We start from the raw sequence: 25,601 nt of genomic DNA, 5'->3' as shown, positions 1-25,601 counted from the left end.
TTTTAAAGGTCCCATATTTTAACACTTATAGTTAGGTCTGTACTATTCATGTCTCTATGAAATTAAATAAAACTATAATTTTTTTTAACAAAAAAATAGTCTTGATTTTCCACCACTTTTCTGATGGCCTCTTTCTGTCCCAACCACAGCAGATTTTGCTGTTAGGCACAAGTAACCGCCCACTATTCATCAGAAAATGCTCTGACTGGCTAAGCACAGATCAACTCACAAGGCCAACTGGGTTCAGATTTGGCAGAAGGCCATGGTAATCATGGCATGTACAGAATGTATACAAAATTCAGAAACTCTGTTTTGCTCGAAAGGCTGCATAATTTATTTTTATAATAAAAATGTGGACACTAATATAAATGTAGAGCAACATTCACAGTTTATGCTGATGATCAGCACACCCCTACCCGCCATGATTCTCCCTCACCCACTCACACTAGCCCACACTGCTAGCTTACTGTTAGCCATTAGGGTTAGGGTTAGCGGAATGGCAGTAGTAAAACAACTTCACCGCTTTTATTTTTCATATCTGAGTTTATAAAAAACACAAAACATAATCATAACCCATAATATGCAATATGCAACTTTTAATATCTTGACCTGTGTAATGACTCACCAGCTATTAGCATCTATCTTCTCCTGTATCCTTCATGTCCTGTGCAATGCAGATTCAACAGGACCAGGCACTAATATAGGGACAGAGAGGATTACAAACCTGAAAGGTAACATGACATTTTTGACCTGTAGTTGTGTTTCATCTGTCTTGTGCACACACACATGTGCATGCACATATATGCAGTTGATGCAATACACATTTCTGCCGGTGGTTTCACACTGTTCCACTGACCTACAGGTGGCAGTAATGCACTAAGATAAAGAACAATGCCAACAAAGAAGAAGAAAACTCCTAGTTACTAAACACCAGATATATACAATGGAGGTTTCAAACTCTTAAAGTGCCCACATTATGTTTTATGGGGTTTTCCGCTTTCCTGTAGTGTTTTTTTCTTTGCCTTTATGCTTTTTTGTGCATGTAAAAGCCCTGCCAAGTTACAAAGCCCAGTCAACAGAAAACACTATGGGACAGCAGAATTACATTTTACTAGCAACATTAGCTTTGGTATTTCCTGACAGAAGACTTTTTTTGGTTTTACGCATTGTGATTGATGTTCATTCTCTCCTCTCACATATTCTGGAATGAATTCGGACTCGAACTTTTACAGATGGATTTGAGAAGTTGCCATTACCAATCAGTTCTGTTACTTCGTTTTACTATCTGGTCTCCGAAGCTCCAGAGCGGTAAAGGGATCAGGCAGGCTGTGCTGCCCCTGGGTAGGCTTGCGGAAGTTTGGCCAATCAGAATAAAGTGGGCTTTTAAGGCGGCCTGAGCTAATATTGCCTTTTTTTTTAGTTACCCCAGTGGAGTCCCAGATTAAAAATATAGACCTGGAAATGAGCATAATGGGTACCCATTAAGAAAAAGCAGCTTTGTAAATGCTTTATAAAGAAGGAGATACATTCATGTTTTTTTGTTTGGTAGGAAGACAAATTTGTTTTTCCCCACATAGAGAGAACTGAAACTTACATTGTACCTCTATATAAAGGTGAACAATATGGACTATGGACTATTAATTTGACAGAATGTGGTAGTTTTATACTGTATGCACACTGTATGTGCAGGTACTGTATCTCTAACTATACACAGTCTGGTTATGCTTTGAGGTTATTGCCCATTTTTTGTTATTTTGCCTGGTAAAAAAAAAAACATTACAGTGTATAATATATAACAGTTCCGTAGCATCGCATGTGTCTGTCAAAAATATCAATTAAAAAAAACAAAAGGAGCAAAAGCAGAACCACTATAATGTTTCAGGCCTCCAGCACCTCTTAGTGCAGGACACCAGAGACCACAGTTTAGATCTCATCTCAACACTGGTTATTTTAACCATGATTTTAATCTTTCCCTAACTTTAACCAAGTATTCTTCAAAGCTTAAACTTCAGCAGACCTTCATCAGTGAGGTGGCAGATCAGAAAATGTTCGTATAAATAATTTCTTGAACACTCAAATGGATTTTTATGGTAGACACAACCAGTATTGTCATTTGATGCAAAGTAAAGTGTAATTTTCTCTGTTGTGTTCACAGAAGCCAGTCAGCTCAACATCTATGGAGCACCGATGAGGTGAGCAAACACCGTCATGTTACAAACGACAAAGTGACATAATGTCTCTTCTTAGCACATGAAAGAGCTAATATGAGAGCTAAAAAGTTAAAGTGTCAGTCTAGAAGATTTTCATTTTAATAGATAGTGACTTAACAGACATTTATCACCGAATGAGCCAACACAATAGCGACTGGGCCCACTTATGAAAGTATTGCAATATTTATATACAGTGCTCATATTCAGAAAGTATTAAGACCCTGTCACTTTGTTCACATTTTGTTATGTTGCAGCCTTATGCTAAAACCTTTTATCTCATCAATCTACAGTCAATACATAATGACAAAGTGAAAACAGAATATTAGAAGGTTTTTCAAGATTGTTAAAAGGGGAAAAAAAAATCTTAGTTCTTGCCACTATTGTTCATCAAAAATGTGTCAACAGAATATGACAACAGTCATTTTCAGCATTTCAGCAGATCAGTTTGAAACATTGCAGGGAGTAATGGAACAAGAAGGAGCAGCCACAGTGAGCTGTTAGATGACGAGCTGCAGGCGACAGGCTGCACACCTCCAACCTCTCAACAGTAACCAACTCCTTTCACTTTGCCCTGCTGTGCGCAGGCTCATGCCGTGTGAAACAGAAAATCAGATCCATGGAAAAAGGCCAATTATTATCTGACTTCTCTATTAAAACAACAATAGTTTGTTTTGCTGCCCCCAGAATTCTGTGACCTCTTAAAACACCTGTAGACCTGCAGATTTTGTAGAGGATGTGACACCTTGCACTTTGTAGTTAGGACATTCTGCTTCAGTCATTTCATTGGGATACACCAATCTTACTCTACTCCAATAGGAACGTGCGGAAGTTGGCGCTGAGACAGTCTGATTCATCAAGTCCGGAGTCCGGCTTCCGGAGGACCAACCCCAGCCCTAATATGAGACAGAAGAGAGGTAGAACAGACTTTTTTCTTTATGAATAATTTTTTTTGACTGCAAAAGCATCTCAACTCTCATTAACTCCTGGAGGAAGTGAAATGGGATATGAAGTGTGCACCATTAAGTTAAGTGTTGAGTTTAGTTTGGCATCACAGTGTAAAAAGCAATACAAGGCCAAGTGAGACAGCACGTCCACACACACACACACACGCGCAAAGAAGAATTGGGAAAGAGAGTCTATGGGAGGTGATGTAAGTTTATTTTCTCATTTCGACTGATAAGATCAGTGTGACCAGTCAGACAGTGCGTCACACATCACTGAATCACTGATGAGGAGGGAAGAGAAAAAAAGATTGCATAGAAATTAGGATTTTAGAAGAGCCTACTGGTACCATAGTATTACAACACCTTTGAGCTTTACAGATACTTTTTTATTATTTCATACTGACACTGAGTCAATGTAGTTTATTCAGTTGCCAGTTTATTAGCAGTTTTTGACCAAGGGCCCCAGACCCCCCCTTGCACCCGATTGCCCCCCATAACATTCAGTGAAAAGTCAGTTATGTTGGCATGAGTTAAATAGGAGCATATTAATGATTCCTTGTACACTGTGAGACACCAAGCTGGTATTTTATGATTTACACATTCTGCAAATTTCATGGATACATTTGTCATGATAGATCCGGTTCTGTTCCGTTAGACCGACGAGTCACAGATGTCTGTAACACTACAGAAGCACTTCAAAAAACACTGAAGGTGTGGATTTCCATTCATTGCTCTCACTCAGAATTGGCTTTACACACACACACACCCACACCACACACACACACACACACACACACACTCCTCTTCCAATCACCACTGCTAGAATGAAGGTAAAGGTTAAGGACAGTTGAAAGCGGCTGTTGTTTTTTGGTCTCACCCCTCAAATGGGTGTGCGGTCACTATTATAAAACCAACTGTCCAAACCCATACCTGTCTCTTCGCATCCATTCACACCTCCTACTCTTTTCTCTTTTTTCCTCTTCCTCCTCTGTCTCTTTCACTCGCATTCTCTCTTCTCTCTCTCTCTTCTGTCACCCTTCCTGCCACCTTTGTCTTCAGTCCTCTCTCTGCACTTCACCCACTGCTCTGTGTTCACCTTTCTAACTCTCTATTTCTCCTCTCTGCCATTCTCTCCTTTATCAAAAGATATCTTTTTGTCTTCTCTTCTTTTTTTAAATGATTGGTAGTACAACATGGAAAAGTAAATATTAATGGATTTGTTAACTTCTATTATTATTCTTTGTCTTGATTCTATTTGGTGGATTGTCTTGCTCTAGGTTTTGGAACTACGTTTCCCATGATGCTTTGGGAGATGTAAACAGGAAGTTATGGAACTATGATTTATTTATTGATGTTTATTCACAAAGAACATCACATACCTGGAGATCATGATATCCGTGGAAAATCAAAGTCACACTGAATCTAAACATATACGAATTACGTCTGTGTGTTCAGATTTAATTTTAAAAAAAGTGTAATTTTTTGCCTCCCAAAGACCTTCAGCGTTGTCTTAGCTGTATGATTCAGGAAAGTGGAAAGCGACCCAGTCTCAGTTCACAGGCACTCTGGAGCAAATTTGTATAAGCCCCCCCCCCCCCATAACATGGTGCTGCCACCACCATATTTCACTGTAGAGATGGTATTTATCCAGGTGATGAGCAGTGCCAGACAGTCTTTGGAGTTCTGCCGAAAGAGTTCAGAAAATCTTTTTCTCCGTGCTCATGGAGTCCTTTAAATGCAGTTAGGCAAACTCCAAGCAGGCTGTCATATGCTTTTTACTCAAGGTTGCTGCCGTCTAGTCATTCTGCCATAAAGGCTGATTGATGGCGCGCTGCTGTGATGTTTGTCCTTCCAGCAGGTTCTCCCATCTCTGCAGAGGACTTCTGAATCTGTCTTCTAATGACTTGATGTCTTCTAATTGGGTTCTTGGGCACCTCCATGACTAAGTCCCTTCTTGCAAGGGTACTCGATTTGGAAGAGGAAGAGTCCTCGTAGTTCCAAACTTCATTTCATTTGATCTCATCTACACGTGTAGATGACTGGATCTCAGACAATCTGCCCGTCAAAAGACAGACATGTAACCTACTGTAGTACTCAAAACCACCTCTGTGGTAGCTCCTGCTACAGTAGGTGTCTCCAGGACCACATTTTGCCATGATGACACACACATACACACACACACACACACACACACACACACACACACACACACAAGGTGAAAATAATACCAACCCTGCTTTTGCAGCTGGTAACTATGTCCAATCATTTCAGTTTGTCACAGCTGGACTCCAGTCAAGTTGCAGACATATCTCAAGGCTATCTAAAGCAAACACAATGCACCTGACCACTTTGGTGTCACAGCAAAGGGTCTGAATACTTTTTATAAATGTCATTGCTTTTGATTGGTTGTAGATTGATGGGGAAAAATAGACAATTTTCTCATTTAAAATGAAACAATATAACAATAAAAAGAAGTGTGCAGCAAATGAAAGTGAATACTTTCTGAAGCCAGTGTAGATGGATAGATGGAGTAGGAATATATGGGTCTTAGTCCAATATTTCCGCCAGTGTATTCCGAGCCTAAGTTGATCCCCTTCCGGACTAAGCATCAGGGAATTTGTGGCGGCTCGATTGGAAACCCGAGCCTTGGGTTGACGAGTGCAGCCGTTGGGCATCAATGAAAAAAGCAGCCCTGTCAGTCTCTTTCAGCCCTCTCTGTGTGCCTGTCATTGAGAACCTGCTGTGTGCACGCATGTTCCAGGACTGGGATCCCTTCACCGACCTGACTCTTCGCTCTAATGTACAGGATGTGTGATTTGAGTGAATATGTCTCCTCTGTGCTGCTGACTTTTTCTGCTGACAGGCTGCTGCTTCTACTTCTCTTCATAGCTATAGTTATGTGTGTATATGCTTTCTTCACCAAAACCCTGGTTCATTCTCTCTCACACCTCAACAGTTGGCCATTTTTAAGCAGCTCCATCCATGCCAGAAAGAGCTAGTCATTTTTTTTAAATAAAACTCTGGCTTGAAAATGAAGATTTTTTGACACCTTCTGCTTCCCTTTTCTTCTGGGTATCGAACCTCAATACTTTATACTGTAGTAGCATTACCAGTATACTAGTCATTCAGCATCAAAAAAGTAAGGAAAGTTGTTATTGAATGTTTGCTTCTTGGGCTTGTTTAGTGTTTTTCTTTCATCAGATATTTCCTGATCTAAATAAGGAAACCTCTCTAACTTCTAACAATATTTTATGTTTTATTTAGACACTATAAACATACAGTGATAAACAATTTTCACATTGAGACATTTTCCAAATAGGAAAATATGAGACTTTGATATACTGACCATAGATTACACCGTTGATAATGATAATGAATCTTCCAATAGGAAATGTTAAGCTGAAGTGAATCCTTAAGATCAACGGACAAAGTTGCTTAATTTATATTGTGATCTATGTAAATACTGACTGATAAGAAACAAAATTATTGGAATAAAATTGTTTGCCATAACACCGAGCCCTTTATAGCCAAAGTTGATTAATTGATCGTTCATCCACTGAGCAGTTTCATCTATTTTGTTAAATGGAATAAAGCCTTGAAACAACTCCATACTAACAACAAACAAAACTGGATATTTATTTATTTGTTTTGGGATTGGTACCAAAACTCAGTTATCATATTGCCATCAATATAGAAAATTTTCAAACAAAGCTCAAGGCCTGATCTTACTCATCTTTCCCTGCTTCACTAACTCCAGCTCCCTCTTGCTTTCCCTCTCAGTTGACGTTTCCGCCAACCAATCAGGCCACTCGGTTGCTAACGCTAGGAAACGCTTCACGTTGCAGGGACTTTCCAACAGGAGGTCTCTTCCAGCAGGTAACAGTATGACGTTGGCACGTCAAGTTTGCGCTCATGCCGCCTTCATTACTGGCACCTCTGCCAACACCATCGTCCTCGTTGTCTGCTTTCTGTTCTCGTTATCTGTTACCGCTGTCATGATCCTCTTCATCATAACGACAATCATCATCATCCTGAACAGCACCACCATCTCTCCTGCCTCAGTCTTTTCTTCTTCAGTCTTCGCTCTCCTGTCTTACAACTGCTGTTGTCCTTTCCTTTTTTTCCCTGCAAATGTTATATAAATTTCTGTGTCAGTGCGTATCTCGCTGTTGGGTAGATCTCTCTGCGCGTCCCGGCGCCCGCGGTGTCTCAGCGTAAAGGCCACATCTCCCTCTACCCCCCCCGTTCTCTGCTTTTATCTGTTCATGTCAGTATCATCTGTATCTGCCCACACAACAACAAGGAAACTGTGATTTAGGAGAGAGAGGGACAGGGTACCGTCGAAGAGACAGGATCTGAAGACAGGTAGACAGAAGGTGATAAACAGAGAGACAGCCTGGACTAAATTCTGTGTGGCAGTGCTGCGCTAAATGCCACCCTTTAATATTCGAGCCCTCTTGACATTTGGAAGCATATTAACATTTTTGGAGGAGGGTGAACCTTCCAGGGTGTGTTTTTCCATGTTGCAGCAGTCCGGCCAGTCTTCAAGCCACACATGCCCCTAATGAGGCTGCTGAGTGAGCTGGGGAGACAGGTAATGGAGACAGTTGTGTAGTCAAGCTAAAATATCCAGGAAACCCACAGTAATCCAGCAACCTCCGTGCACGAAGCAGGTGAAACTGAAATTTTGAAATCTGTTTTTATGGAGCTTCTAACTACAAATGAAATCATAATGAATAATATGAATAACCATAAATTTTCAAACATTAGCTTTTATTGATCTTAACTGCAGAGAGAACCAGGGCTGTGTCCAAAGCCACTCTCTTGTTCATTCAGTCATCTCTCCCTTTACAATGGAGACTCAATAGTTTATTCAGTAGTGAGCAGTAAATTGAGATTTCAGACACTTATCATTATCGTTTTGCGTCATTACTCACAGCTGTTGAATCGCCTTTTCACATCTAGATAATGCGGTGAATTGCATTGTGGGATTGTTAGCAGAGAGTAGTATCAACTGAAAGGACACTACAATTTTTATTCCATTGTGGGATTTTTTAATGGAATTATACAGCGGATTAATTTACACACTAAAATAGCAGACAGTGAATATAGTGCACTAGTCAACAGGGAGGGATTTCAGTCATAGGCCAGGCTTTTATTCGAATCAGGCTTATTATTAAAGATAGGCCTTTATTACTTACTTCCTGTTTTATAAATATATTTTAATAAGATGCCTCCATGGTTTCTGATCTGATTTACTGCAACAAATTCAATCAGTATAACATGTTATGGCATTCAATCCACTGCGATGCTCTGGGTTTCTCTAGAAATACTAATACTAATACTAGAAATATTATCTTAAAAAAAGGGAGCACTGTTTTCTGCCCACAGATATATTGCAATTGCCCTTTTTCTGCCTTTTTTGTTTGTTTGTTTGTTTGTTTTGGTTTGCCTGTGAGCTACGATTCAGGAAATTTAATATGTCTTGCACCGATATTTCCTTCCACCAGCTCAAAGGGCATAATCTCTCCTGGTTGGTTTTTAATTTGAAAACATCTGCAGACTGGTTTAGTAGCTAAGTAATAATAAGAATGATAATTAAAGAATGAGAACATTTGTGTTTTAAAAGTGAAACTCGGAGAAGCAAATTTGTGCGTATGACATGGCAGCTGTTGTACTGATGGAATTAATATAAATGTACATCAGGCTGAATTTATCATATGAGCCGTTGAAGTATAGGTGATTTAATTTCTTCTCGTTTTTGCTGAAAGATTCACATTTAGCTGAATTGATACCCAGGCTTGTTAGCGTATAAGACTAAGGCATCATGTTAAATGGGAACAGGTCCCTGCGGCCAGGTTCCAAGATCTGGTGGAAAAGCAGAGGAGCGGATGCTGTTATAGCAGCAGATTCACGCTCGTGGTTTTTAGATTCATGGCACCCTCGCAACCACCAGCCTCCTCGCTGTTCAGGAAGCAGCTTTGTTTATGGGAAATGTGGTCCTCACATGTGATTTATTTCTTAAACCTGGCTCGTCTTTTATGCTGGTCTAAATAACTCTTTATCATCTACAGAAACAATTTCTTTTTTTTTTTGGTTCTTATAGAATTAATTCATGACAACAGGATCTCTCACTGTTATTGTACTTTGACGGTCAATAACCAGGAGGTGCCTAACTGTATATTGCTCCTGCTCCAAACCGCTTATAAAGAATACATACAATAAGTACAATACAGTTCTGAGCGCTACCCTGAGCGATGAATGTGCAGTCTGCTCTACGAAATGGAAATCAATGCTGAATCGATGGCAGGTGTCCTCCAGTTGAATAGACTCATCATTACAGGAGTGCTCTCTGCAGTTTCCTTTGCTTCATCGCTTCGTACGTCCCACTCAATAAGTTCAACGTGTCAGATCACTGAAGAATGGACTGAGATCAAGGGCCGCTCTCTCCGCTGCGTCCTGTGACTTGTAAGCTCCCTGACATTCAGGCTCTGGCCTTTTTATAGCATTTTATCACATCATTCCAACTCGGCAGTGAAAAAGAGTTGGAGGTCAACCTGCACCTAACCTTCTGTATTGAATTCATTGAAGTTAAGGCCTGTCAATCGATGGAAAACATCTTTTAAAAATGAGTTGTGGTGGTTCCACTGTTGTGTTGCATCTTGTATAATGAGACCTCCATGCTGAAGAGAAATATTTATTCAATTTATGATGGCTCACAGCTATTTATGTAAAAGCATTGTGCTTTCTCAATATGATGTGAATGATCCTTTGACGTTATTGACCCGCACGGACCGAAACATCTGAACAATGATTTTTCTTCAGCAGTCATCTGTTTGATTCCGTTTAGTTTTAATCTTCTAACACTTGTTTTATTACAACTAAAAAACACACGCTGTGATCTACGAGACTAAAAGTCAACATCGCAATAACGTGATATTTGTTGTTTCATCACATACATTTTTCGGCACCTTTTAATATCTCTAACATTTTCTAATACCCACCGCCACCAGCAAAAAGAAACAATATACTTTCTCACATATCCTTTGTTTTGAAACATTTGCCCCTGAGATTCACGCTGGAGCCTTCAGTTGCATCTCTCTCAAATATCTGGTTCATTTGGGTGTTTACAATATACAGTCCTCTGACCGTAACGACCTGTAATCATGTGACCAAAGTGTCACACTGTCACATGACCTAAGTATACACAGAGGAAGAACATGAGAGACTTGGTTGAAACCTCTGGTAAAAGTAGAAAGTGGACATTAAAGATTTTCTTTTTGTTTGTGTTTTTGTTTTGTTTTACATTTCATGCATTTCTGGCTTCCTCTTTCCATTTGCTTGAACTGCTGTTATATTTAATGGTTTTCATTTGCTCAGTAGATAAATTGTTGCTATAAGTAACTGATGTGATACATGCACTACTTATATTAAGTAAAACTGGGTGTAGAATATTAAACCAATAACTTCTTCCCTCTTCCGATCACTTAATCCATCCTCTGCTTCTTCATTTATTTTCCTCCCTTTCCTTCCCTTTACTCCATTTTACTCTTTCTGTCTCTTGTCGTTTGTCTCTGTCTCTGACTCTTCCTGCTTCCTGACCCTCCTGCCTGTAGAGTCTGCTGCTAAGGAGGCAGAGGTCCCCCGCCGCTTCTCTCTCACCTCCTCTCTCGCCTCCTCCACTTCCTCCTCCTTTGCGACACGACGCACAAAAGGTACCTGATCAGCTGCCTCCATACTTTACTCTTTCAGTATTTTCTTGCTTGTCTTTTTCTCCTCTGTTCACGTTCACTACTCTTGCGCAGTCACACACACAGCAAACTACACAGAGTTGTGCAGCTCAGCAGGAGGAAGTGCAATTATTACACTGCATTGTTTGATAGGCTTATTCTGCGATTCAGTGCTGAATGAAGAGGTGAGTAAATTCACACCTTCACTCAGATTATTATAATGCAAAGAAAGTCCAATACAGACAAAAGTATCCTGGACTGAACTAAATTATCCAGGATCATATACATAACAAATTCCATGTAATGTTCTGCTACATAATACACATCTCTTTAATTACATGCCCTGCAAAAAAAAAAAAATGTATCTGAAAGGGAGAAATACTATGTCTGTGCATGGACCAGAATACTGTTGTTTCTCTGGTTACACAGACCGGAATTATTGTACTTAAATGCAACTATCATACATTGAAATCCATACTGCAGCACACCCGGAATCAAATGCAACATACTATATCCCGCAGTTCACAATAAACGCACGGGTTCACAAAACTGACTGCTTCAACTGCAGGTCAATGTTATTGTGCAGGATAAAGAACACGCTGTACATCATAGCGTGGAAGAAATATGATATACAGGTATGTACAGTACAAACAAAATGATTTGATACTCAAACAAAAGCTGTGAAACACAGTCACAGTGAAAAATTGTGGGAGGTGACAGCGGCTGTTTTCATGAATCCCGTACATACGGCTGAATTATCACACGAATACGTTCATTCTTACACCAGGCAATACAATGACCACTGAGCCTGACAGCATCCTGCAACAGACACAATAAGAGCTACAGACTTTCAGCCACAGGCTACATTACCTTTGCTCACGTCTCCCTTCAAGCTACAAGCATGGACACAACTTGTCCTGCGTCTTAGCTTGCTAAAATGGCTACAAAACAAGCCTCCACTGAGGGAGAAGTGCTTTGCTAATGTCAGTTTGCAGATTAAAAGCTAATAGCTGGTCAGCTGTGACACATTAAACAGATTGAAATGACATCATCAGCCAGTTTAAATGCTAAATGATGTGGTCCTCACTCATCAATGCCGCTGCCTGTCCATGGATTGTAAGAGGAAAGCAAATTCATTTACATTGCGGTCTGGTAGGCCTGCTGGCTCAGCCGTCAATCAAAAACATACATCAACCCACCCACTCAGAGGATTGGAGGTTAAAGGAGCATTTCTGACATTTTTTTTTTTTTTTTTTACAAATAAAAAAAGAAGATAATATAGTATATACTGTATATTATAGTAAAGTTTATATTGGTAAGGTTTATGGAGTAGCCTAGGCCAGGATGGATGCCAAGAAAGATATATATATTAAAATCCTGGTAGAAAAATGTGTTCACAATGTGTTTCCACCAAACACGAGAAAAGATGAGAAAACCGTGTTTAGGTGGGTTTGCCCCTCAATACATCCGAGGTTATCATTTTTTAACACTTTGCAATTTCATTCATTCTCAGGCCAGTAACACGGACTCAAACTGAATCAGTAGTGAGAAAATTGCGTGTATGTGTGCACATGTATAGAGAGTGGGGGCAGAAAAAGAATTCATTTTCCTATAACCTTCTCCCCATTTACTGCTGGTTTTGAAATTTATGAGATGCATAGGTAAAGCCAAGCCTTTGCTGAGAATCAAAACAATGTTAAGGGGGGAAAAAAAACTGCAAATGACTAGACATACATATTATTTTTAAAAAGCGTCAGGAAATAAGAATTTTGATAAGCTGACATTTGGGACGTAGGGTGACATTCAAAGTGGCAGTAGAAGTGCAATTTACTGCAGGAATACAGATGAGAAGTGTATTTTCAACCACGCAGAGGCATGGGAGGAATTAATGACAGAAGAAGAGGGCTACTGAAGTTCTCCCTTGAACTGTTTCCTCTCAGTCTATTTTCTGCTGTAGTTGTATTTCTTTTTCTCGCATGGAGTCGAAACTGTTTCAGAAACATTCGACTGTACAATGCACAAGCATTTTCACATGATGGTCTAACGTTTAAATAAACCCCTTGCATTATATATCAGTGAAGGTCATGACAGATAGGTATACTGTGTGCATATACTCTACACAGAAGATATGTACATGTACAATTAACATGCAATTGAATCCAAAACATTCAACATTTTAGATTTCTTTTTCAGTACATGTAAATCAAATCAGTTCAGTGTGAATAAAATCATAACGAGGATTTCCATAATGGAAAGCTAAAGAAAGCCTTGACTTGAAAAGATGGAAGCTCAGTGTTACAAATTTCATATTTAAAAGGGGGTTTTAAAAGGAAAGTTTTGGGGTAATGCTGTGTGCTTCTTTTTAACAAGACCGTCCCATAGCAATTATACTTCTATACAACTACACTGCAAAAGAAAATACATTTTTTTTTATATGAAATGTAATCACTGGTTGAATTATGTTCAGAGGCAAGGTATGTTTTGAAAGGAAGAAGTGCCACATTCATTAACGACAGCTGATTTGTGGTGATTGGCCATACGAATGCAAAAAACCTTTCCCCCGAGACCAGGACTCGCCTCCAGAGTCCCGCCTGCGGTTTAGGGAAACAGAAGCACTTTGGTTAAGCTCAGGGAACGACTGTGGTTTTGGTTAAATGTAAATAAACACACTGCGTCTGTGTCCATTAGTCTTTCCCTCATCTCAACCAAACGTACAGTATATGCTATTTAGTTCTATAAAACATTATTTTTAGGAGACAGGGTTGCTTCTAAAAAAAAAAAAAAAATCTAATTAAACCTTTGGTTGTATGTTATTTTCCCTGACCAGGCCCCCTCTCTGCTAGCATAAAGAGCAAGAGACATGAGATAAAGAGTGATCCCACTCCATTTGGTTATGAAGGTACATGCAAAGATATGTCGTATACAGTGAGTTCAGAAAGCATTCAGACCTCTTCACTTTATGCAAACTTTATATTATGTTTATTTCATTTTAAGTGGCTAAAATTTTTGTCTGTAAGTCTACACTCAATAACCCGCAACCTGAAGATGGCAGTTCACAGACGCTTCCCATCCAAGCTGACAGAGCTTTAGAGGATCTGCCAGAAAGAATGGGATAAACTGCCCAAATCCAGATAAGCAAAGCATGTAGAGATTTACACAAGAAGACTCAAAGCTCTAATCATTGCCAAAGGTCTTTCTACAATATACTGAAAATACGGGTTCAAATACTTTTGTAAATAACAGATTGTAGTTTTCTAAAAAAAAAAAAACATGTTTTCACTTTGATGGGTAAAACAGTAATTTGTCCAATTGTCTAATTCTACCACACAATAAAAGTGAAGAGGTCTGAATACTTTATGAGGCCACTGGCTCCGAGCATGCTGAGCCTTTTAGCCTGTGGTTAAGTAGGTGGAACTTTATTTTTTATTTTTTATTTATTTCTGGATGATGTGTGTGTTGTGTGTGTACGCATGGTTGTGGTTGTTCACTTTCTGTATTTCCATCTCTTGCCTGCTGTGTTGTGATTTGTGATATGACATTTCAAAGCGCATGCAAATCAAGTAAAAAGTATCAGGTAAAGGAGTATCAGATAAAAATATTTTGTTGTGTGTGTGTGTGTGTGTGTGTGTGTGTGTGTGTGTGTGTGTGTGTGTGTGTGTGTGTGTGCGGTTTTGGTGTGCTGAGGGGTTTGTTGGTGTTTTGGCCTGTCGTCTACTTATTTGATTTCTGCATGAGTAGAGTTGCACCGCTCATTTTATTCATCAGGACCTCACGTTCTAAAATTTTGGTTGGGGTTTGACGATGTTGAGTGGTCTTTGAGTGATCATGATGAAAAGCATGGTTTAAAGCATTTGGCTTTCCTCCAGATACTTTGCGCGGTGCTATGGCTGCAGTCGGGAAACGTCAGAGCATGATTAGCAGCACTGCTACTGCTGCTGGCGGCACCACAGTTGTCCCTAGATCCACCTCCCAACCAGGTAACTGCAGAGGAAGACTCATCTCCAACAATGATTTGCGTGGTTTGTCTTCTTGGTAGAACTGATTTCCGTTTTATGTGTTTGATAAGTTGTTGAGAAAATTTAGTTTCTTTTGGTTAATTATTTGGTTTTGGGCAGTCTTTTATTTGGTGCATCTTATTTTACCAGACCTTCTGATGTGCAACTTCTTCATTCTGTAGCACATTCATTTCTACCCTGAAGCTGTGTGGTGTTTTATTATTATACTTTTGCACTCATTATGGATTGGCCGTAACAAAGGCCATGTTTAAGTACACACCAAATCAGAGCATGTTGGTGAGTCACATCAGCTCTATGTTCACGGAGGGAAAAAATGAAGCTTTCAAAGAGAAGAACACCTGCCCACTGTTAGGCATCAGTTCTGTTGTGGGATTGCTTTGCTGTGTCTGGTACAAGGTGCCTTGAATCTGTGCAGGGCACAATGAATTCAGACGATTATCAAGGCTTTCTGGAGTGAAATATACTTCCCAGTGTCAGAGAGCTCTGACTTAGTCGCGGGTCATGGCTTCTCCAACTGGATAATGACCCCAAACGCACCCAAAGCAGCTCAGAATGAATGAGAAGGAAACATTGGACCATTCTGAAGTGGACTGCTACGAGCCATGATCTTGATCCAACTGAAAATCTATGGAAAGAGCTGACACTCACAATTGGGCATAGTGAAGGAATGCATCAAACTGGAGTGTTCATGATAAGTGAGACTAATATACTTCTTGTTTTTGACCACTACCATTTTGAAAAGTGTTTACGTATCATTATGAGCTACAAAAAGCGCTTGATTGCAGCGATTGCCTCAAAAGGTTGTGCAACAAACTGCCCTGAAATCCCATTATTTTTGTCCTCGTCATTTTCATTTGTTGTAATATTTTAAAATGATGTGTTGTATGAAAAATCAAAAGCCATGTGTCTGTTCTGTTAAAAATGGAACAGAGAATATAGATTGCCAGTTACTTTTGTCAGTTTCAACTTGTTTAAGAGGAAATTGTATTTTTGTATCAACAGCCACGTCTGTAGTATTAAAATGCTGAGAAGTAAAAACTCTTTGCAACTCTCATCAGTTCATTTATTACATTATCTTCTGTTGCAAGACTTAGACCCACCTTACAATCATCAGTTTTTAAGGAACCTTAGATGCAACTTTCCTTGTCAGCATGAACTCTTCCTTTAGTGTTAGGAATAATCATTAGGTATTCTATAGTGTGCTTGACCACGTTTCATTCTGTGTTTGGCTAAAAGTTTGATTCTTGCAAACAGACTCTTTGATGATGTAAAACAAATTACTTAATTGCACAGTGACATTTTTTTCCTGTCAGTGAAGCACCATCAGCTGCCAACTGGAAAAGTAATATCCCCCTGGTTTTATTAGTACATTTCCGTGTTTAATCATTTGCATGAATTCCCCTCAGGCTGGACGCAGCGGCGTCTCCCTTCCATGGACACAGAGGACTTTGAGACGATCCCCTCCAGTGCAGAGGAATCCTCCAACTCTTCAGAGGAGGAAGGCAACAATAAAAATGTAGGTAACACTAAAGATTGCAGCTCATTTTGGCTAGAAAATGTAAGAAAGTTTAACCAGGAGCATTACTGGCCCTACTTTCTAAAATGTATTTAATAGTGAAACTGAACAAAACCAGTGTTTCCCACAGGTCTGAAATATACTTGAGGTGGTAGCCGGCGGAAAGGGCCATGTGTTACCTGCTGGCACAAAAATGGTCAACTATACACAATATTTTGAATTGTTACCTAATATACTTAACAGACCGCGACCTGTGTGTGTGTGTGTGTGTGTGTGTGTGTGTGTGTGTGTGTGTGTGTGTGTGTGTGTGTGTGTGTGTGATTCTCTGCAGAGCATGTGTGATTGTCAGTAGACCCTTCTCGTAACGAACAGGAGGGGTAGAGTGAGGGGAGATTAATCGATCGAGGATGGCGTCGTTCTCTCGGATGGATAAAGAAAATAACGCTAAAATGGGTCCCAAATATACTTGGGTGGCCGTTAATATACTTGGGCGACGCGCCCAAGTAAAGTCTATGTGTGGGAAACACTGAAAAAATAGAAAATAATTTTATTCTGATTTAAAATAAGACATGATTTCAGTATCACTCAACATTTTCAAACTTAGCTTGTCCAAGCCCATTCTGCTCCCGCTGGGTCACATCAGCTTTCATCATAAATCATTGCATACTGTGATCACTCACCATCCCTCGACAGCTTTCCTCTCACCCTTTGTTTCCTCTCCACTCATTCTTCACTTTCCCCTCTTTTCTACTAAATCCCCATCTGATCCCCTTTAAAGAGGACCCCTCCGCTGCTTAATTATTTCCCATGGACGCGTGTCTCGTTAGCAGTGGGCGCTGACGACTTGACATTTAAGAAACGAGGGAGGAGAGACGAAAGAGGGGGAGGATTATAGCTGCACAGGTCTACTGGGTATGGCAGGCTTTCCAGATTCATTATAATCAGTGTGATATACAGTAGACAGTCACACAGGCCCGCATGCAACACACACACGGAGCTTAATAGTGGTGCTCACATGCGCACGCTCTTTCAAGGAATTGACATTTTTGCACCATGCGATAAATGTAAAATCTTGGTGTTTATCTCCCAGCTCTCTGTGTTGTCTGGGTGTAATCAAAACCTCATATTCAGCTAGACTCTACAATACTATAGTACAGTCCAGGGTTTTGCAGTCGGCCTATTGGATACAAATCCTTTTGAATCCGGTAAAGTTGTACTGATCAATATTTTGACATAAACAAAGAAAAAAAACAGCTTAAAGGAGAGTGATTATAGCACTTAAATTAAACAAGCAGACTCAAATGTGTGTGATCTATTTGGTAATCTATTCATATTTTCTTTCAACATTAAATTAAATAATGTTATTTCTTAAACATTTAACATAGCTAAAAGACATAAAAACAGCAGAAAATCAGCTTTTAATACTTTTACACATCTTATTGTTCAACAGCTACTTGCTCAAACACTGGAGGTCCCGGTTTAAGAACTATGAAATTGTCTAGCTTAAAATATTAATATGAAACTGTGTGTGTTTAAGAGTACATTCCAACAACTGAAAGTGATGTGACCAGCTACAGCAGATCATTTAGCTAGTGATGCACAGTCCAGTCCATGTACAGAAACACATATGTATATGGCTGAGTAATGGCAAAGCATATTAACCAATTTTCGCTTTGGCTTTTGGGGTGGTTACCTAATTATCGTTAATTAGCATCTGCCCATCCCTTTTACCAGCCTGGAACCATATCCAGAATGGAACTGGCTGAATTCAGAGGGTGACTCAGCCATTCTTTTTCTTTCTTCAGGGTGACAGCAGCCGATTCCGGGTGCAGCTGACTTATGACTCTCGTGATTCACGGGACATCTCTCTGGAGACGGGTGATCTGGTCCAGTTTCTGGAGGAAGCGGAGAACGGACACTGGTGAGTTCCAACTGTTGCCACCGTAGGATTGTGGAAAATCAGTCATTTTCTTCCTGCCCACTCATTATTTCCTGGTTTGGTTGACTTAGCACTGTATTTGAAATCTCTGGCTAAGTGGGTCCCCATCTATTAAACGCATTTTGTTCCTAAATAGATGTGCGAGAACACAAACTTAACAGTCTATTCCCAGTGCAGGAGAAAGAATCTCACAAATAAGGCAAAAAATAAACCGACATTGCATTTGACTTTATTTAGGGTACTTGTGTTGAGCATCTCTTTCACTTTGTGTGCCCTCAATAAAGTTTAATTGCAGTGCAAATCCACTCTCCTCTCTCATTTGTGGAATTGGTTTTTTTTTTAGTTCTAAAGATTTTATATTTTTACCTCAGAATTATTTGCACAAAGCCTCTACTGTTGAAGCACATTCTCCATAGCAACTAAAGGACCATAGGTTGCTTATTACAGTGTCTTTTTATTGTGTTTCTGCTTACTTTAAGATTTGTTCTTAAATTCGTTTATGCTCAGCTTAATATCTGCATAACTTTCTTCTTAAAATAGAATGAGTGTATCAAAAGACAGTTGTGATCAACAGGCAAATGCAGTGTTCAGGTAGTATTACGCTTAACTATAGGCACAGGCGGCACCTAAAGCTAACAGAGTTTTAAGTCCTGAATGTTTTTTGGCAAAGCCCCAGATCTGTACTGTTCATCTTCATGCGTGCATAGGAACCAGTGTGTTTCAAATGGGATGTTTGGAGTGAAGCTCTGACTGTGTATAAATGCTTTTTTAATATTTTAAAAGTCAACACAGTGTTATAATTGGCTGTACATACAATTATCCTTAATACCAATCAGTCATCGTTTGAATGCCACAGACCAGCTGAGTGCTGTTGCCTTTATGCATCTATTTATGGCCACAATTTACCATCTTCTAATGGCCGTTTCTTCTAATGGCTACTTCCTTGGAAGGGAGGCCCAATGTGTCAATAGTACTGAGCACGTCTATGCAATAAAGATGAAAGTAAAGGTCAGAAACAAAAAGTGTATTTGAGCGGGTTTTATTTGATTCTGGATGATTCAGATACATCAGATAATAAATACCCATGCTGCATAAAGCACTTTTCAGAATCTAGGCCTAAATGTGCACAACAATTGAGGAAGAATAATAGAAAACCTGCAGCACTTACAAGGGTGGCATCAGTACGCATATTTAAAAAAATGCTTTACCATACAGCTATGCATGGACCTGTTGTCCCTCGCTTGTAAGTCACTTTGGATAAATGTGTCTGCTTAAGTAAATGTAAATGTCAGGAGCTGATGATTCAACTCAGTGCAGCACATCCCCTTTTAAAGGGGCTGTTTGTAAGTTTTAACTGCAGCCGAACATGGTTTCTTGCTAGGAGAGGGTGGTGGTGATGGTCATTCACTGTCCGTAGTGGACGCTACAGTGACTCGGTATCGGAAAGTGAGGAGACTGTCAGGCCAGACGGGTGGCCAGCTAATTTGCATGGTAACTTCAGAAGAAGAAAGGAAATGCTTTTGAGCAAAGCATGTGTAACTGTGTGTAACTTTCTCTGTAATCACTCATTTTAAATGTGGATATGGCTAATCACACAGCTTTGATTTGTCAGACAATGTAGTGATTAGGGAATAATGATTTGATAATCACCACCACATAGAAGCTTGGATGACGTTTGAGCAACAATAATATCACTTGGATATTTCTTCTTTGTCAGTTGTCAGATGTGTATATAAAAGTCTCATCTAAATATAAATGAACAAATTGAGGAAGATATAAATAAAAAGAATATAGAAAATATAAAAGCAGTGACCCTAAAATAGATCCTTGTTGCACATCTTTCTCAATATCATCCTGCCATAATAGGTGCAGCAACACAGTCAGACAAATGTCAATTATAAAATCCCATGCAAAGGTCTAATCAGGAAGAATATGTGAAAACAACTGTGTGGGCTGTAAAAGTAGGAAACAGCACTGGCTTTGATCTATTCAAGTGTCCCAATAAGTCATGGCAGTGTAATAATGCACAATACCAAAACCCAGAAACTGCAGCAGCTAAATCATATTTGGCCACCATTAATTAAATTATTTACAGCTGTGCTTTTCCCATTGTGACATGTCAAAATGTCTTCAGTGAAAAGGGCCTTTTTTTTGGTCATGCGCCATGCTAATCCTGTGAGCTACTACTCTGGCTGATAGGAGGTAAGCTACTTTCTAGCTAACTGTCTTAACAAAAAATTATTATATCATAACTATAACTTGAGTTTGCGATTGGTTTAAAACAGCTGGCACAGCAGTTGTGCAAATGTATGCATCTAAAATTTTCCTCAAGACAAGTTTCAAAACAGCAAAATTATGGATTGCATCTTTAAAACTGATGTAAGGAGGTAATAACTGTCATCGCCATGCAAAGCACTGCACACTGGTTTATCACTCAGGGCAAAATAGCCCTCTTTTGTCATCGTGATTATGTTAAAATGTCCTACCAATTCAAAGTGGAGGTGGTGATTGGGAGGTGAGCTATTGTTCCAACAGAAAGTACAGGCCACACATTTTAAAAGTTGCACCAGGTGCAGTAATCAGTGACTCACTGGCATTCATCATCAGCAGTATCAACCACCTGCAGCTTTGTTATGGTCATTTTCTACTATGGGACAACTCAGTGGACCATAATGGTGTCAGTGTTTACTGGAAACCTGCTCAAATCACCCTAATAATGCTGTGTGCTACCTGCTGCTCTGCTATTTAAAATGTGCTAATCATCCAACTATCAACTCGCAGCAAAATTGTGTCATTGTGTCCCTTTATTCGGGCAGCATTTGACACTAAAATTATGGAGTAGATTGAATAAGTTTCCCTAATGTTCAGTCTGTTCCTCCAGACAAAGCACTGTTTTCTGAAGCACGACTGAACCCTTACAGAACAAAAGTTGTACTGCCTGGGTCTATTTATTCTCATGTCAATGATGCAGTGGTGATTTACCAGTAATTGTGTTTCTTATGATTTTTCTCTGTCACTGATGATAGAATAAGTTGGTCTTTGTCATTGTTGTCTCACGCTGTTTTAACTTTTTTCCGCTCAGGCAGTATTTTTTCCTTATCCAAGACTAATTCTGGGTAAAACTAAGTATGTCACAGTAAAATTAGATTCAACAGAACTCGTAACTTAAGATGAAAATCCTGATCCCTCATTTTTACTGTTAAATCCTACCAACCATGGGCCAATAACGTGTTGTTCAAATATTTTATAGCAGTCACAAAATTTTCTGGTCTTAGTTGTTGTTCCAAGTCCTATTCAGGAAAATACTTTACTTTTATGGTTGATGAATAAAACACACTCTACATATCTTCAATCAGTAAAAGCTAGCTGTTCCCTCTACATGGAGGCATATGTTCAAAGTCTATTTGCATATCTATAGACAGTCCTGATGGTGGCAGATTGTCATGTTTTTTTTCCTGCTTCCTGCCCTTGTGTTTTGTAAGCACACTGTCCACCTGCTTACCAATTGAGTCACAGCACTTATACCTGAAGTGAATCATTCGGTGCAGATCACACAATGTGTGGGTGTTTGTGCAACTAGGGCCAACACATGGAGGAGGGATTTAGGGCAACTTAGCCTGACTCCAACTGAGAACAACCTTAGTTTTTCCACATTGTTGTCTCACAACTGTCGGCACAGAATTGGGTACCAGCGACATTATCGAATGAAACAACCGGCAACAAAACGCAAGGTGGCAAAAACAAATATTGTATTACCCTAGATGAGGGGATAAGTGCAGCTTGTTTAGCACTGGTGCATACTAACATGTTACTTTAGATAACAAGCTGTTGGATTTGTATAGCAGATGATGCCATAAACCCACTGAGTTTCCACAGTCCATCAAAATCATGAGCTACACCAAATGGATCTCTCGACAAATGGTGGCAGACCAGCCTTCCGCCAAAATAAAGGCACTTGTCAGGGCATACGAGTCGATACAGTTCAGTGATTTATTCAAACAATTAAACACAAAGGCTTATTGGATGGTGAGGCTGCCCGAGGTCAAAACTGTTCAATTCAAGGCAGTTCAAAACAGGTAGAAAAAAAAGCAAGTCAGGGGCAGCAAGGAATCCAGTCGTCAAGTAACACAGGCAAAAAGTCTAAAGCATGAGTAACAGGAACCAAGGTTTAAACCACTCTAGAAACAGAAACAGACAAACTGCCAATGAACTGGTGACAATGGCAGATATAGATCCAGACTGAGATGAGGTAACTGGGTTCAGGTGTGTGGGAGGGGAAGCTCTGTGATTACAAATGAACACGGGTGAGTAAGTGGAACGGGAAAAATAGCCGCAGACATCTGGTGGTAGTATAGAAAATAGTAGGTCAGGGGAAACGAAAGGACAAATCGTAGTCAGGTAAACAGGTGCAGAGGAGAGCTGATATAACAGCAAGCATCTCTTAAGCGGTGAGAGCATAACCTGGAAAGTGTGTATCTGAGCGTCTTATTGGAACCAACAAATCAGACTTCGGCGATGTAACTGTATCAACCAATGTCTCGCATCATCTGTACCTCACTCAAAAAAAGTGCTAATAAATGCAAATGTGTGTGTGTGCGCGCATGTGTGCGTGGGTATGCTGAATTTCGATACTGCTACTGCCTCACACTGGCACAGATATTATGTCGGATTATTTTAGATTGAAATCAGTGTTGATGATATTATGTAGTTATGCATAAGGAAAAGGCCGTTCGACTTCTTTCGCTGCTATCTGTGATCATTATCCACACTATTGCTTCCATGGTCAAAAGTCTATCTTGAGTTTGGTCCACAATAATCAACCAAGACTGAGAAAGGAAATGAGACTAGTGGAACAGCTGCTCCTCTGCTGCCCCGTTCTCTCTCCACAAGGATTAAAAGCTCAGTGCGGCTCCTGTGGAATTTTTTTCTTTTTTTCCACTGTAACATTACCCTGATGAACCAAACGTGTGACTAATGGTCTATTGCGAAATCAAGGGAGGCGGCTGAAAACACAATGGCTTCAGATGAATAATAAATCACTGTTTCATTTCCTACACCATCACCATCTATCCTTTTGGCTTGCCAGAAAAACAGTGGCTACTGCCTTTACAGAGAAACAGCCTCTGGAATCCACCACTGAGTGTTTTCATCTCATGCGAGCTCTCTGCATTTGGAAGTGACTAATACTCTGTTAGATAAAAGTTTGACTGGCTTTGAATATTCTCATTTTTCATCAGCTCATGAATATTTCAGCTCTTAAAAAAAAAAAAAGTCTCCTGTCAACTGCATCTATGGGTTTTTGCCGCCAAAAAGTCTCACTCACACTTGTCTCTCCTCCTCACTTGAGGAAAATGAAGAATTCATAAGCCCTCTCTTTTTTCTTTGGATCAAAGTTTATGTGCAACTGTATAGAGCTTTACAGAATGTCACTGATGAACTCTCTCTGCTGTTGAATATGTCATATACGCCTCCATGTATGCAGTATACATCTGCAATGTGTGTGTCTTTGTGGATTAGTGTCAGTGCATACATCACAACTTCTGGGACAAATAAATGTGTGCGTGTGTGCGTGCGTGTGTGTGTTTGTGTTTGTTTTTTTTTTTTTTTTTTTTTTACACACTGCTGATTTTTCACACACTTTTTCCCAACACAGGCAGTAATATGCTTGCTGACGTACCCCCTCCCATGAGTGTGTTGCACCGTCCTGATTTAGGCTTTCATTTCACACCCACAACACACACATTGTACGTGTCTCAGCCCCTGTTGGCAATATGTGGCATATTTGTATAAGGGCTGAAAACACATTAGCACATCCAACCATATCCTAAGTCACTGTATGAGCAGAATAAAGAGGGAATTACTTGGCTCTGGTGTGTAATGTCTAGCAGCAACTTCCTACATCCTCAAAGTCAACTGCCTGACAAAGTCGTGAAAGTTATTTCATGTTTTAGATTTAAATCTGTGAATTTAAATCTGTCTAGTAGCTAGGTGCTAACTAGATTGTAAGATAACTACGTTACTCTGACAGTTGCCTAACTGACAGCAACTGACAGTTAATATCACTCTTTAGTGCGACCTATTTAATATAATATATAATGAGCCTATATAAAATTTAACAGTTCTCTGGACAATTTTTTGAGCTCCATCCACAAGAGTTTGCTTGCTCTCTAAGGTGTAGAGGTATGTTCCTATTAAATGATTCTTCAGGTCATGGTTTATGTCCAGTGCAAAGGTTCAATGCAAATGCAGGAGGCAGTATGACCTTAATATCAGGCCTAAAGTCGATGCATCAGCTGAGAAAACCCTGTGTCGACTTGCATTTTGTAAGTCGAGTCACTGCACCTTTACTTTCCTCAGTACACAGATCAATACAGGAGCAACAGTATGGCGGGCTGTAATGACCAAACTAACTACGGAAGTAGAGGCGGATGATAGAAAAAGGAGAGCAGCTTATTTCCGTTGTCTGCTCTGATACTCTCAGCTCCGGTGTCCAGCTGACAGCGCTGGAGACACGCTTTGTGGTGTGTTAGGATTACTAAAACTGAGCTACGACCGGGACGGCAACTTTTACTTTCTCTGACTGTACGGAAATCTGATGTTTTCACATTTTCACAAATGATGAACAATGATTACAACATTTTTTCATGTATGATGTAGGGCAGCTGAGCTGAACTGGTGTGTATAAAGGTGAAAAATAAATAGATATAAGAAAAAGTCCTAACCTGGCCTCGTCCTTACTAAAATTTGTGCAGAAATGTAGAAAGAAATCATTTTATAAATGAGCGTTGGCATGTACATGATCTGTGGTTTTAATGCAGAGCAGAGTCTGAAATTAGCACAACACACTTAGAGAGAGGACAGTGAAACAATGCTTTTCAGTTTGGTGTTAAGGCGCTTTAGAAAGTATTCAGACCCCTTCACTTTTGTGTACTTTGTGTTGTAGATTTCATTTTAAATGGATAAAATGTCACTTTTTGCCCATTAATCTACCCTCCATAATCTGTAATGATGAACATGTTTTTAGAGGCTTCTACAAAGTACTGAATTAAAGGTCTGAATACTTTTGTAAACTTCACAGTTTTTGATTTTTATAAAATTTCCAAACATGTTTTCACTTCGTCAGTATGGGTTACTGGACAAATTCTTCATCAACATCTTTACATATTTAATCATTTACAAAGTACTTTCAATGAGTTGCCTTGATTCCAGGCTGATGAAACCCCCATCCCCCCCACCACCCCCACCC

The 25,601-nt window shown here is 39.7% G+C and overlaps 1 protein-coding gene across 5 annotated transcripts in view; it reads left to right on the top strand.

Moving 5' to 3' along the window:
• The window catches only part of mcf2l2 (MCF.2 cell line derived transforming sequence-like 2), a 109,268-nt gene that overhangs the window by 77,002 nt on the left and 6,665 nt on the right, over positions 1-25,601 (top strand). For 3 of the 5 annotated variants that reach the window (XM_023416526.2, XM_087176692.1, XM_087176690.1), the window contains exons 26-33: positions 2,156-2,192; positions 3,027-3,124; positions 6,935-7,030; positions 10,771-10,869; positions 13,712-13,783; positions 14,751-14,861; positions 16,307-16,416; positions 18,222-18,337. In XM_023416526.2, the coding sequence (XP_023272294.1) occupies positions 2,156-2,192; positions 3,027-3,124; positions 6,935-7,030; positions 10,771-10,869; positions 13,712-13,783; positions 14,751-14,861; positions 16,307-16,416; positions 18,222-18,337 (739 nt within the window). Of the gene's footprint in view, positions 1-2,155; positions 2,193-3,026; positions 3,125-6,934; positions 7,031-10,770; positions 10,870-13,711; positions 13,784-14,750; positions 14,862-16,306; positions 16,417-18,221; positions 18,342-25,601 lie in introns of those variants that run through there. The other 2 variants (XM_087176691.1, XM_087176693.1) reach the window with 2 other exon arrangements.

The sequence above is a fragment of the Seriola lalandi genome, unplaced genomic scaffold, assembly GCF_002814215.2.
Source record: "Seriola lalandi dorsalis isolate HSWRI2012SDOR001 ecotype SW California unplaced genomic scaffold, Sedor1 jcf7180002054566, whole genome shotgun sequence".
Classification (NCBI taxonomy): domain Eukaryota; kingdom Metazoa; phylum Chordata; class Actinopteri; order Carangiformes; family Carangidae; genus Seriola; species Seriola lalandi.
Note: the sequence above shows the minus strand (reverse complement) of the source record. Positions and strands in the feature narration are given on the sequence as shown.